Genomic DNA, 9,167 nt, shown 5'->3' with positions numbered 1-9,167 from the left:
CGGCCGCCGCCGCCGGGGGCGCTGTGCGCGGGGAGACCGGGCCGCGGGGGACGCGGAGCCGGGCGCGCCGTGCGCGGGGGGCGGGGGCGCCCGCGGCTCAGGGAGTGGGGAGACCGAGGAGCCGAGGGGCTGAAAGCGCTGCTGGGGGCCGTGAGCCCGGGCGCTGTGCGTGGGCCCGGGGGCGCTGTGCGCTGGGCTGCGACCGTGAACCAGGTGCCATGCATGGGGCCGGAGCCGCGTGCAGGTGGCCCAGGCACTGGGCTGGAGGAAGGGGAAGGCGCGGGGCCCCGGGCGCGCTGGAGGTTCCTCGGTCACCCACTGCTGGGACACCTGTGTCAGGGAAGTGTTACTCGTCCGTTCCGGAGCCTCAGGCCTGGAGAAAAATGCAGTGGTTCCCATCACCCTGGCCCGCTCCCCTGTGAGACCAGTGGTCTGTGATGTGCCATGCGGGGCATGCTGGTGGCTCTGGAACCCTGAGACTGTACCCTCAGATGTGTGAGGCTTCTTAGGTTGAAATTAAATAGAAGTAGAAGGTCAGGTCCTCAGTGGCACTGGCCCTATTTCAGGGTCTCCGTGTGTGTTTGGAGGGTCGTGTCAGGAAGGTGGGCCTTCCTCGGTGGCTCAGTGGTAAAGAATATGCCCCCCAATATAGGAGATGCAGGTTTGATCCCTGGGTTGGAAAGATCCCCGGAAGAATGAAATGACAACCTACTCCAGGGTTCTGGTCCTGGAGAATGCTATGGACAGAGGAGCCAGGTGGACTACAGTCTGTGGGGTTGCAGAGTCAGACACGACTGAGCAAGCGTGCACGCATCAGGCTAGTAGCACCATACTGGACAGAGCAGGTATTTCATCATCACAGAAAGTCCTGAACTCTGCTCCCTTCAGGGCTGTCTGGGCCCTGGAGGATGACTGTTTAGGAGGTGAGAGCTGGGCAGTCACGAGACCTGGCCAGCCTGTCAGTCCACTCTCGCCCAGGCCTGCCCATAGACTTGGGCCCGAGGTGGGTGGCTGGAGACCAGCAAGGATGCTCAGAGACCAGCATGGGTGGGTCTCAAAGCCACAAACGAGAGGGGCCGCCAAGGTGTTCTCTTATCATCATGGGAGAATTCAAGTCCTCAGGGAGCCAGGCTGTTTGGGCCTGGAGTCCCACCAACTTCACTCCCTGCTCCGTGCCTGTGCGGCACAGTTGGGGCCTGACTCGTGCTGCACTCGCCCTCGATGGCATCCCTGAGGGGTGTTTAATCCTTCTGGACTCAGTATCTCCATCTGTGATTCGTGTGATCCTGCCAGGGGGCTGGGGGGCAGGCAGGGTGGGACTGCCGAGCTGAGGACCCATGTTCATGGAGTCAGCACCCGCACTGAGGCATCTCTTCAACTTGCCCCGTGTGTCATTTTAGCCTCAGGGACACAAACTCCTATCAGGGCCCCAAACTCACCAGCCACTTAAAAGGAAGGGGTTCAGCCCTGCAGCCGAGACTCAAGACGGGGAAGAACTGGGTCTGATCAGTCCTCACTGCCTTCAGGGGCCCAGTGCCTTCCCAGAGGCCGAGGGCAGAGTGTTTCAGATGGCACTCCCAGCGTGACCAACCTTTCGGAGCCATCCTTTCCCCTCTCCTGGCCAGTGGGGCTGGGGCTGGAAGACCATCAGGGGCTGCGTGTGGGCACCCACACCGGCCTGCCCTAAGCACCTGCAGGCAGGTCTGCCAGCCCCCTGCACAGGCTGTTAACCTCAGGGGGCTTCTTACCCTCCTGGTGTCCTGGACTTTGGGAGCAGGGGTTAAGTCTCGTCCCTTCTCTCCTGGAGGGCCCTGGGCACCTCCCAGGGGCCTGGCCTGTACACAGGACTGGTGGGTAGGTGCAGGCGTGTAGGTCCAGAGGAGCTGTTACCACTTCTCCCGGGGCCGTGCCTTCCACCCCACATTTTTACAAGGAACCAACACAAGTCAGTCTGAAGGAGCAAACACGTGTGTTGCAGCACTAGAGGCGGCGCACCAGGGGATCTGTGCACCGTGAAGGGCACAGCGGTCGTCTCCACTCTCCCCTCATCCCTGCCCTGCGGAGCACGGTGCCTTCGGTGTCGGGGGTCGGGGCCGCTGCTTTGCTGACAGAGGTCCAGGGTGGCTGCAGAGTACTCCCCTCCCCCAGTCCATCTGGGCGTGAGGAGCGGAAGTTGGGACTGCCAGAGGCTGGGGCTTCTCCCGTAGGAACTTCCATGCACCACCTTTTTATTTTTTTTATTTTATTTTACTTTTGGCTGGTGGGCCTCTGTTGCTGCAAACTCGTGCTGGCGCGGGCGGCTCTTCTTGCGGTGTGTGGGCTGCTCGCTGTGGTGGCTTCTCTTGTGGAGAAGAGGCTGTAAAGCGCAGGCCTCCACAGTTCCCTGGCGCAGGGCTTTGATGCCCCGTGGGATGTGGGATCTTCCTGGACCAGTGTCCCTTGCATTGCAAGGTGGAGTCTTAACCACTGGACAACCAGGGAAGCCCCACACACCAGCCTGCGGATGGTCCAGCCCTGACTGGCTTGGTGGGCGGATGCGCCTGCACCCAGCCTTCTCCCGGTGGGCACAGACTGGCTGCCCCTGTTCAAATGTGCAGGCCCTGGGAGGGGAGCCAGCCCCTGGCCTCGTCTGCTAGTGGGCGGACCCGGCAGTGCGAGGACCTCCAGGAGGCCTGTGGGCTCGGGGGGGCTGTGCTGCCCCTGGGCCTCTGGCGGCAGGCAGACTTGGCCGGTTCTCCGAATGGAGCTGGGGGACCAAGGCCTGGCCCAGGCCACGCCAGCAGGTGAGGGGGCATGCCAGCAAGGGCACCGCGAGCACACGGAAAAGATCTGGGCTCAGGTCCTGGCTCCTGACCTCCCCGCTCGGCAAACCACTCAGTACGCCTGAGGTCACAGATGCAGTCACTGCGTCCTCACCTGCCACGTGGAGGGAACGGCAGGAGCTGTCCACAGGTAGATGGAAAGCAACACGAGCTGTGAGGGGCCTGTGGGGAGTAGGCGGCAGCTGGCGAGCCCTCCATAAAGGTGGCAGAAGTCGGGTTACGACGAGGGCTGTGGCTCTTGGAGATGGGCGCTGCTGATGCGTGGTGCTGCGCAGGGCTGGGCGCTGACCTGCAGGGGGTGGGGTGTGCTCTGAGCCAGGGGCCATCGTGCTGGCAAACCAGGAGCAGGAGCAGGAAGGCTGGGGAGGATGGGGCCCCCCCTTCACAACCACCCCAGGGCCTCGCTCATGGAGTGCAGGCTCCCAAGCTTTACCCTTTGGGCTCTGCTTGGTCAGAGGTCTTCATCTGCAGGTGGGATGCTTCCATCTGGGACACACCTGGACAGGACACTGAGACCCTACTTAACCAGTTGGGGGTCTTCAAGGCACAAATCAGAGTTGCTCTGCTTGGTGACTGACACTTTTTTTGGGGGGGCAGTGCTGTGCAGCTTGCAGGATCCTAGTTCCCCGACCAGGGACTGACCCCAGGCCTCAGCAGTGAAAACACCAAATCCTAACTACTAGACCTCAAGGAAACTCCCTGACCCTGACTCTGAAGGGGTGGCAGGGCTTTGCTGTGCTGGGACTCGGGGTACTATGCTCATGCCACTCAGGACCCCCAGGTTGTGCAGGAGATCACAGAAGGCTCAGTACAGTGCGGGCAGGACGCTTGGCCTTCAGGATGAAGGCTCCACACGCCCCGCTAGGAGTACCAGGGCCTGAGGCACTGGCTGAGGGTCAAGGGAAATGACCAACACCAAATGCAGTATTCTTTCGATTATTTTGTTACATATACACTTGTATGTGTTAACCAGGGACTACACTATCTGTAATTCATGTATTATCCATTTTTTCCTTTACTCTCTCCTCTTTATCTTATTTAAGGAGTGTTGAGGGTGATTAATTTTCTAGTATAGTCTTCAGGCTGTAGGATGGCCCAGGTGAGGTGCCTCTGAACCAGAGTAATCAATGCGCTCAGACACATGGGTGGTCAGTGTGGTCTGGGCCTGACCTTGGCTGAAACTGGGAGGTCAGTAAGGTAGGAAGTGGGTGTGGGCACTGAGAGCCCCAAGGGAGCCCAAGCTGAGTGGTCTGTCACAGAGCCTCGAACCCGCACCCGCGTGTCACAGCAGCTACAAGTCTGTTTCGGAAAGCCACCGTGGCCTGAGCTGGTGGCAGGCTCGAATGTGGAAGGAAGCCAGGGTCAAGGTGGCAGGTCCTCGTGACTCCTGGTTTCCCCACCTCCTGACCTTGGCTCCCCGCCCTCCACCTCTCTGTAGTAAATGTTTTTCTGGCTAAGTTTTCTCGAGTGGTTTTGAGGTTCTGATTAAGCCCTGTCTAGTAAACCTGAGAAGCAGGGGAGGAGCGGTTCCCCAGTTCTGTGGACACACCCCTACACTACTATCAAGCGGGGACAGAGGGCTTTGGGAAGCTGCAGAAAATGAAAACTCCGTGGGACGTGAGGCAGGAGCGGATGGCCCAGCCTCCCGTCAGTGCATGAACTACGTCTTCCCACTCCGGGGATGCAGGAGACCCCCCAGCGTCCTGCTTTGGGGTTGGTTGGTCGTCCTCCAGGGCTGACCGCTTAGGGCTCACTCGGGCCCGAGGGCTCCTTGGGCAGGAGGGACCGCGACTGCAGGGCCTCCTCGTACTTCTGGAGCTGGGACCAGAAGCCCGGGTTGGGCTCCGCCACTGGGCGGGCGCTCTTCACTGTCTGCGAAGAAAAGGTTGCGGGTAGACCCCGGTGCAGCGCTCGCGGCAAGGTCCGCAGACGCCCCGCCCCGCCCGGAAGTCTCTCCCCAGGCGGCTCCCGGAAGGTCCCGCCCCCCGCCGGAAGTCCCGCCCTACCCGGAAGGCCCGCTCCAGGCTGAGGCCGCGGTGACGCATCAGGTAGGCGGTGCAAACGGCGGCCGAGCGGCTGCGGCCGTTCTTGCAGTAGACGAGGCAGGCGCCGCCGGCGCGCACCGCGGCCTCCATGGCGGCGCAGGTGGGTTCCAGGTGCGCCAGCAGGTCCTCCGCCGGGTCGTCGAACACGGGCACGCGCAGCTCGGCAACGCCGGGCGCGCCCGGGCCGGGCTGCTGGCGCGAGACGTTGACGCACAGGGTGACGCCCGCGCGCGCCAGCGGCTCCGGCGCGGCCGCGGCGCGCGCGCTCCCGAGGAAGAGCGAAGGGGCGACGCTCACGAAAGGCGGCGGGGGCCCCGCGGCGTCCGCGCGCTGTCCGGCCTGTTTTGGGTCCATGGCCGGCTCCCGGGCGCCTGGCCCGGGTGTCTTACTTTGGGCCGTCGGGTGCGGCCGACGCCCCCGGCTCCCTCAGGCCGCCCCTCCCCCTCTCGGGGCAGGCCCCCGGGGCGGGTGTGCGGGAGCGGCCACGCCCACCAGGCCCTGGCCGCCGCCTCATTGGCCAGGTCTGAGCGGGCGAGGCCTCCTCTGATTGGCTGACGGTGGGGGTGCGGCCGTTAGCGTGGTCATCGGGAGAGTCTGATTGGCCGCAGAAATGTGGGCGGGTTCAGGTTCCTGGGTTGAATGGGGCCTCACCTGTGCAGGAGGCCAGACCCGGGCTGGTTAAGAGGCGCGAGGTCTGAGAGCCTCCCTCTAGCGGTCCTGGCGAACCCTGAGGGTTCTAGCTGGGCCGGGCAGGGGGCGGCCGGCTTCTCAGGCTGTGGCTGACGCGCTGAGCCTGGGGCCCTGTCGCAGAGTCTGATCTGGGCACTGACCAGTCATTACTTAAAAGCGCATTTGCCAGGCGAGATGCCCCTTCAGTTCAGTCGCTCAGTCTTTGCGACCCCATGGACTGCAGCTCGCCAGGCCTTCCTGTCCATCACCAACTCCGGGAGCCTAATCAAACTCATGTCCATCGAGTCGGTGATACCATCCAACCACCTCATCCTCTTCTTCTCGTGCCTTCTCTCCATCCTCGTCCCCTTCTCCTGGCTTCATCATCAGGGTCTTTTCGGACGAGTCAGTTCCTCGCATCAGGTGGCTGAAGTATTGGAGTTTGAGCTTCAGCATCAGTCCTTCCCCTTAGTACAGCTTTATGTTTATTCCTTTATGTTCTCTGCTTCCTAATAAATGGTCCTGTGCAATTTCTGCATTTTATTTTATTGTAAAACGTGGTCATATAAAGCTACTTACCCTTAGCATTTCCATTTTTCATAGACCAGTGTTCCTGTGGTTTTTCTTATTTTGGGGGTTATTACTGTAGCTTTAAAGAATTACACAGTTGCCACTTAAGACCTCTTCAATAAATTTTTCTGATGTCCATTGTCTTTCAGGGGCCGGTTTCACTGAAAATTAACTGTCTTGCAGTTGTGTATGCATCTAGTTATTGGTGTTTCGATTCTGTTCTAATAATATTGAAACATTTCTGATTTTCGATCTGTTGGACCCGAAATTTTTCTCCAGTGTAGGGATCCCCAACCTCTGGCCCATGGGCCAGGACCTCCTGTCAGATCAGTGGCAGCATTAGGTTAGAAATAAAGCACACAAGAAATGTAATGTGCTTGAATCATCCCAAAACACTCCCCGACCCCAGCCCATGGGAAACTTGTCCTCCATGAAACTGGTCCCCGGTGCCGAAAAGGTGGGAGACCACTGCTCTAGTACATCCCTAGCCCCCCGCACCCCTGCCACACATACACATGAACACACACTACTTGTAAAATGAACCTCTGCAGTCTTTCTGGGTGACCTCCATTCTCTCCATTCCAGCCAAAGCTACCAAGCTTGGTAACTGTCAGATATTTTTTGCTGCCTGGGGTTCTCCCTTGAGCTGAAGATTGAAATGTTGGTCTGTAACCAGGTCTTCACTGGCTGTAGGTACAGACATCACCTACTTCCCAGCATCCATGCCCTTTTCTGTGCCCTAAGGAGGGATTCTGACTTTTCCTGGATGGGATTCTCATTTCCCATTTCCCCAGAGTTCACAGGAGCCATCCAACTCGATCCCCCAGCTCCAGAATCAGGCTTCTGATGACACTCTGGTCAGTGACATCTGTCCCCATGATTGCTTTAGGACAGGGCTTGGGCTGTCATATGAACCAAAGAGGACTTCCCTGGTGGCTCAGATGGTAAGAGCGTCTGCCTACAATCGGGAGACCCAGGTTCGATCCCTGGGTTGGGAAGATCCCTTGGAGAAGGAAATGGCAACCCTCTCCAGTACTCTCACCTTGAAAATTCCATGGACGGAGGAGCCCAGTAGGCTACCATCCATGGGGTCACAAAGAGTCGGACACGACTGAGCGACTTCACTTTCACTTTCTTTCATGAACCACAGATGGGAGAGGGGCTTGGAAACCTGTCCTCTCCTTATTACCACAAAGGGAAGCCAGTCTTGGATGAAACCACATGGGAGAAACCGTCCTCAATGACACTTGGACACCGAAGCAAACCAAACCCGAAGAGCCTCCAGCATCTGGCCTCTGGTTTCCTGAGCCATCCTTCATTGTTGGCCGTCTGAGCTGAGTTTTCTGTTCCAAGGCCTTTTAACTGATAACCTCACTCTTTTCACCACCTTGAGTTAGTTAGTGGGCAACGATTCATGCTGACTATCTCAAGTCCATTCTCTCCCTTGATTGCTATGTTTGTTTAGAGGACACTCTCTTCTGGACTTGGCATCATCCTTCTGCAGGGAACCTTCTATCCTTTCTCACTGTAGCCAGAATACACTTTTTAAAGCACTGAGTTTCTGAATGTTGGTCCTGACTCAGCAGGTCGGCAGGATCCATTAGTGGTTTGTGAAGAACAGTCCTGAATATTCACTGGAAAGACTGATGCTGAAGCTGAAGCTCCAGTTCTTTGGCCACCTGATGCAAAGAGCCAACTCATTGGAAAAGACCCTGATGCTGGGAAAGATTGAGGGCAGGAGGAGAAAGGGACGACAGAGGATGGGATGGTTGGATGGCATCACTGACTCAATGGACATGAGTTTGAGTAAACTCTGGGAGTTGGTGATGGACAGGGAGGCCTGGCGTGCTGCGGTTCACAGGGTCGCAAAGAGTCGGACACGACTGAGCGACTGAACTGAACTGATACTAGTATTTTAGGTCATAGCCATATTTTTAGTAAAATGGTTTAGACAAGAACAGACTACATGAAAATATTAGAGTGCATGCATACAGCACAGTGAGTTTTTCCTCACTCATAATTTTTTGAGTCATGCTATGAAATGGGGGGTTGCAGTGGGCCCCAGGCAAAAAGTCTGGAAACCTCTCATTTAGAGCATACATTTTGATTGCACTGTTCTCCTGTTTGAAATGTCTTGATGCTTCTATCTTTAACCTGGCATTCAAGGCCGTTCCTGCTCTGTCCATCTATCTCCTTTCTCTGTTCCCCTTGTCACCTACAAATTGGCCCTTGCCATCCACCTCTACAAGGATTAAATAATGAGCCACTGCAGCTGCTGACCTGCAACATCTCCTGAAAGGAATTCAGGGTGGAGATCAGGAATGGAGGCGCTCTGTGCTCTGGGGAAAATTGGCAGAACAGTTCTTCAGACAGTTATGTTTTTCGGAGAAGAAATTTTATGAGCCCAATTCTTGTATCTTCTCATGTCTAAAAAGGCACTCAAATCCTTCATGGTGATGTCTGCTCCTTGTCACTAGCAGTAATCTGCAAAAAATTTGTGCTGGATTGGAGGTACTCCATCTTCACCAAAATCACCTCTGTACTAACGTTCCCCCGTGCCTCTCCAGAGCAGTTTCTCAGAGCTGTCTGAGGTGCTGTCTCCCAGGGTATCATCCTTATTTTGCCCCCCAGTAAAACTTAACTGATGCTGAAGCTGAAACTCCAGTACTTTGGCCACCTCATGCAAAAGACTGACTCATTGGAAAAGATCCTGATGCTGGGAAAGATTGAAGGCAGGAAGAGAAGGAGGTGACAGAGGATGAGATGGTTGGATGCCATCACCAACTCAATGGACATGAGTTTGAGCAAGCTCTGGGAGTTGGTGATGGACAGGAGGGCCTGGCGTGCTGCAGTCCATGTGATCGCAAAGAGTCAGACATGACTGAGCGACTGAACTGAACTGAAAACAAGATTCTCAGGCTGGGCACTTTTTTCAGTCGAAACCAGCTGCGCACGAGGCCTTGGCCCAGCGGCTCTCAAAGTGTGGTCCACATTTCAGCGGCATCTAGGGACACGGTAGGAATGCCCATTCTCAGGGCTTGTCTGGTCCGGACCTGCTGAA

The 9,167-nt window shown here is 57.2% G+C and overlaps 2 protein-coding genes across 2 annotated transcripts in view; both read right to left on the bottom strand.

Annotated features, from left to right (window-relative positions):
* Positions 1-3,148, bottom strand: part of RNPEPL1 (arginyl aminopeptidase like 1) — an 11,624-nt gene extending 8,476 nt beyond the window's left edge. The window contains exons 1-3 of the mRNA XM_040231962.1: positions 3,112-3,148; positions 2,917-2,984; positions 115-330 (exon numbers count right to left, since the gene is read on the bottom strand). Coding sequence (XP_040087896.1) covers positions 115-330; positions 2,917-2,984; positions 3,112-3,148 — 321 coding nt within the window. The remainder of the gene's footprint in view (positions 1-114; positions 331-2,916; positions 2,985-3,111) is intronic.
* On the bottom strand, positions 2,243-6,134 carry DUSP28 (dual specificity phosphatase 28). The gene is made up of 3 exons (XM_040232003.1): positions 4,829-6,134; positions 3,256-4,694; positions 2,243-3,111 (listed from the first exon to the last, which is right to left on the bottom strand). The coding sequence occupies exons 1-2, from the start codon at positions 5,219-5,221 to the stop codon at positions 4,566-4,568; spliced, it is 522 nt and encodes a 173-aa protein (XP_040087937.1). The 5' UTR covers positions 5,222-6,134; the 3' UTR covers positions 2,243-3,111; positions 3,256-4,565.
* Between the last annotated feature and the right edge of the window lie 3,033 nt (positions 6,135-9,167).

The sequence above is a fragment of the Oryx dammah genome, unplaced genomic scaffold, assembly GCF_014754425.2.
Source record: "Oryx dammah isolate SB20612 unplaced genomic scaffold, SCBI_Odam_1.1 HiC_scaffold_28, whole genome shotgun sequence".
Taxonomy (NCBI): Eukaryota; Metazoa; Chordata; class Mammalia; order Artiodactyla; family Bovidae; genus Oryx; species Oryx dammah.
Note: the sequence above shows the minus strand (reverse complement) of the source record. Positions and strands in the feature narration are given on the sequence as shown.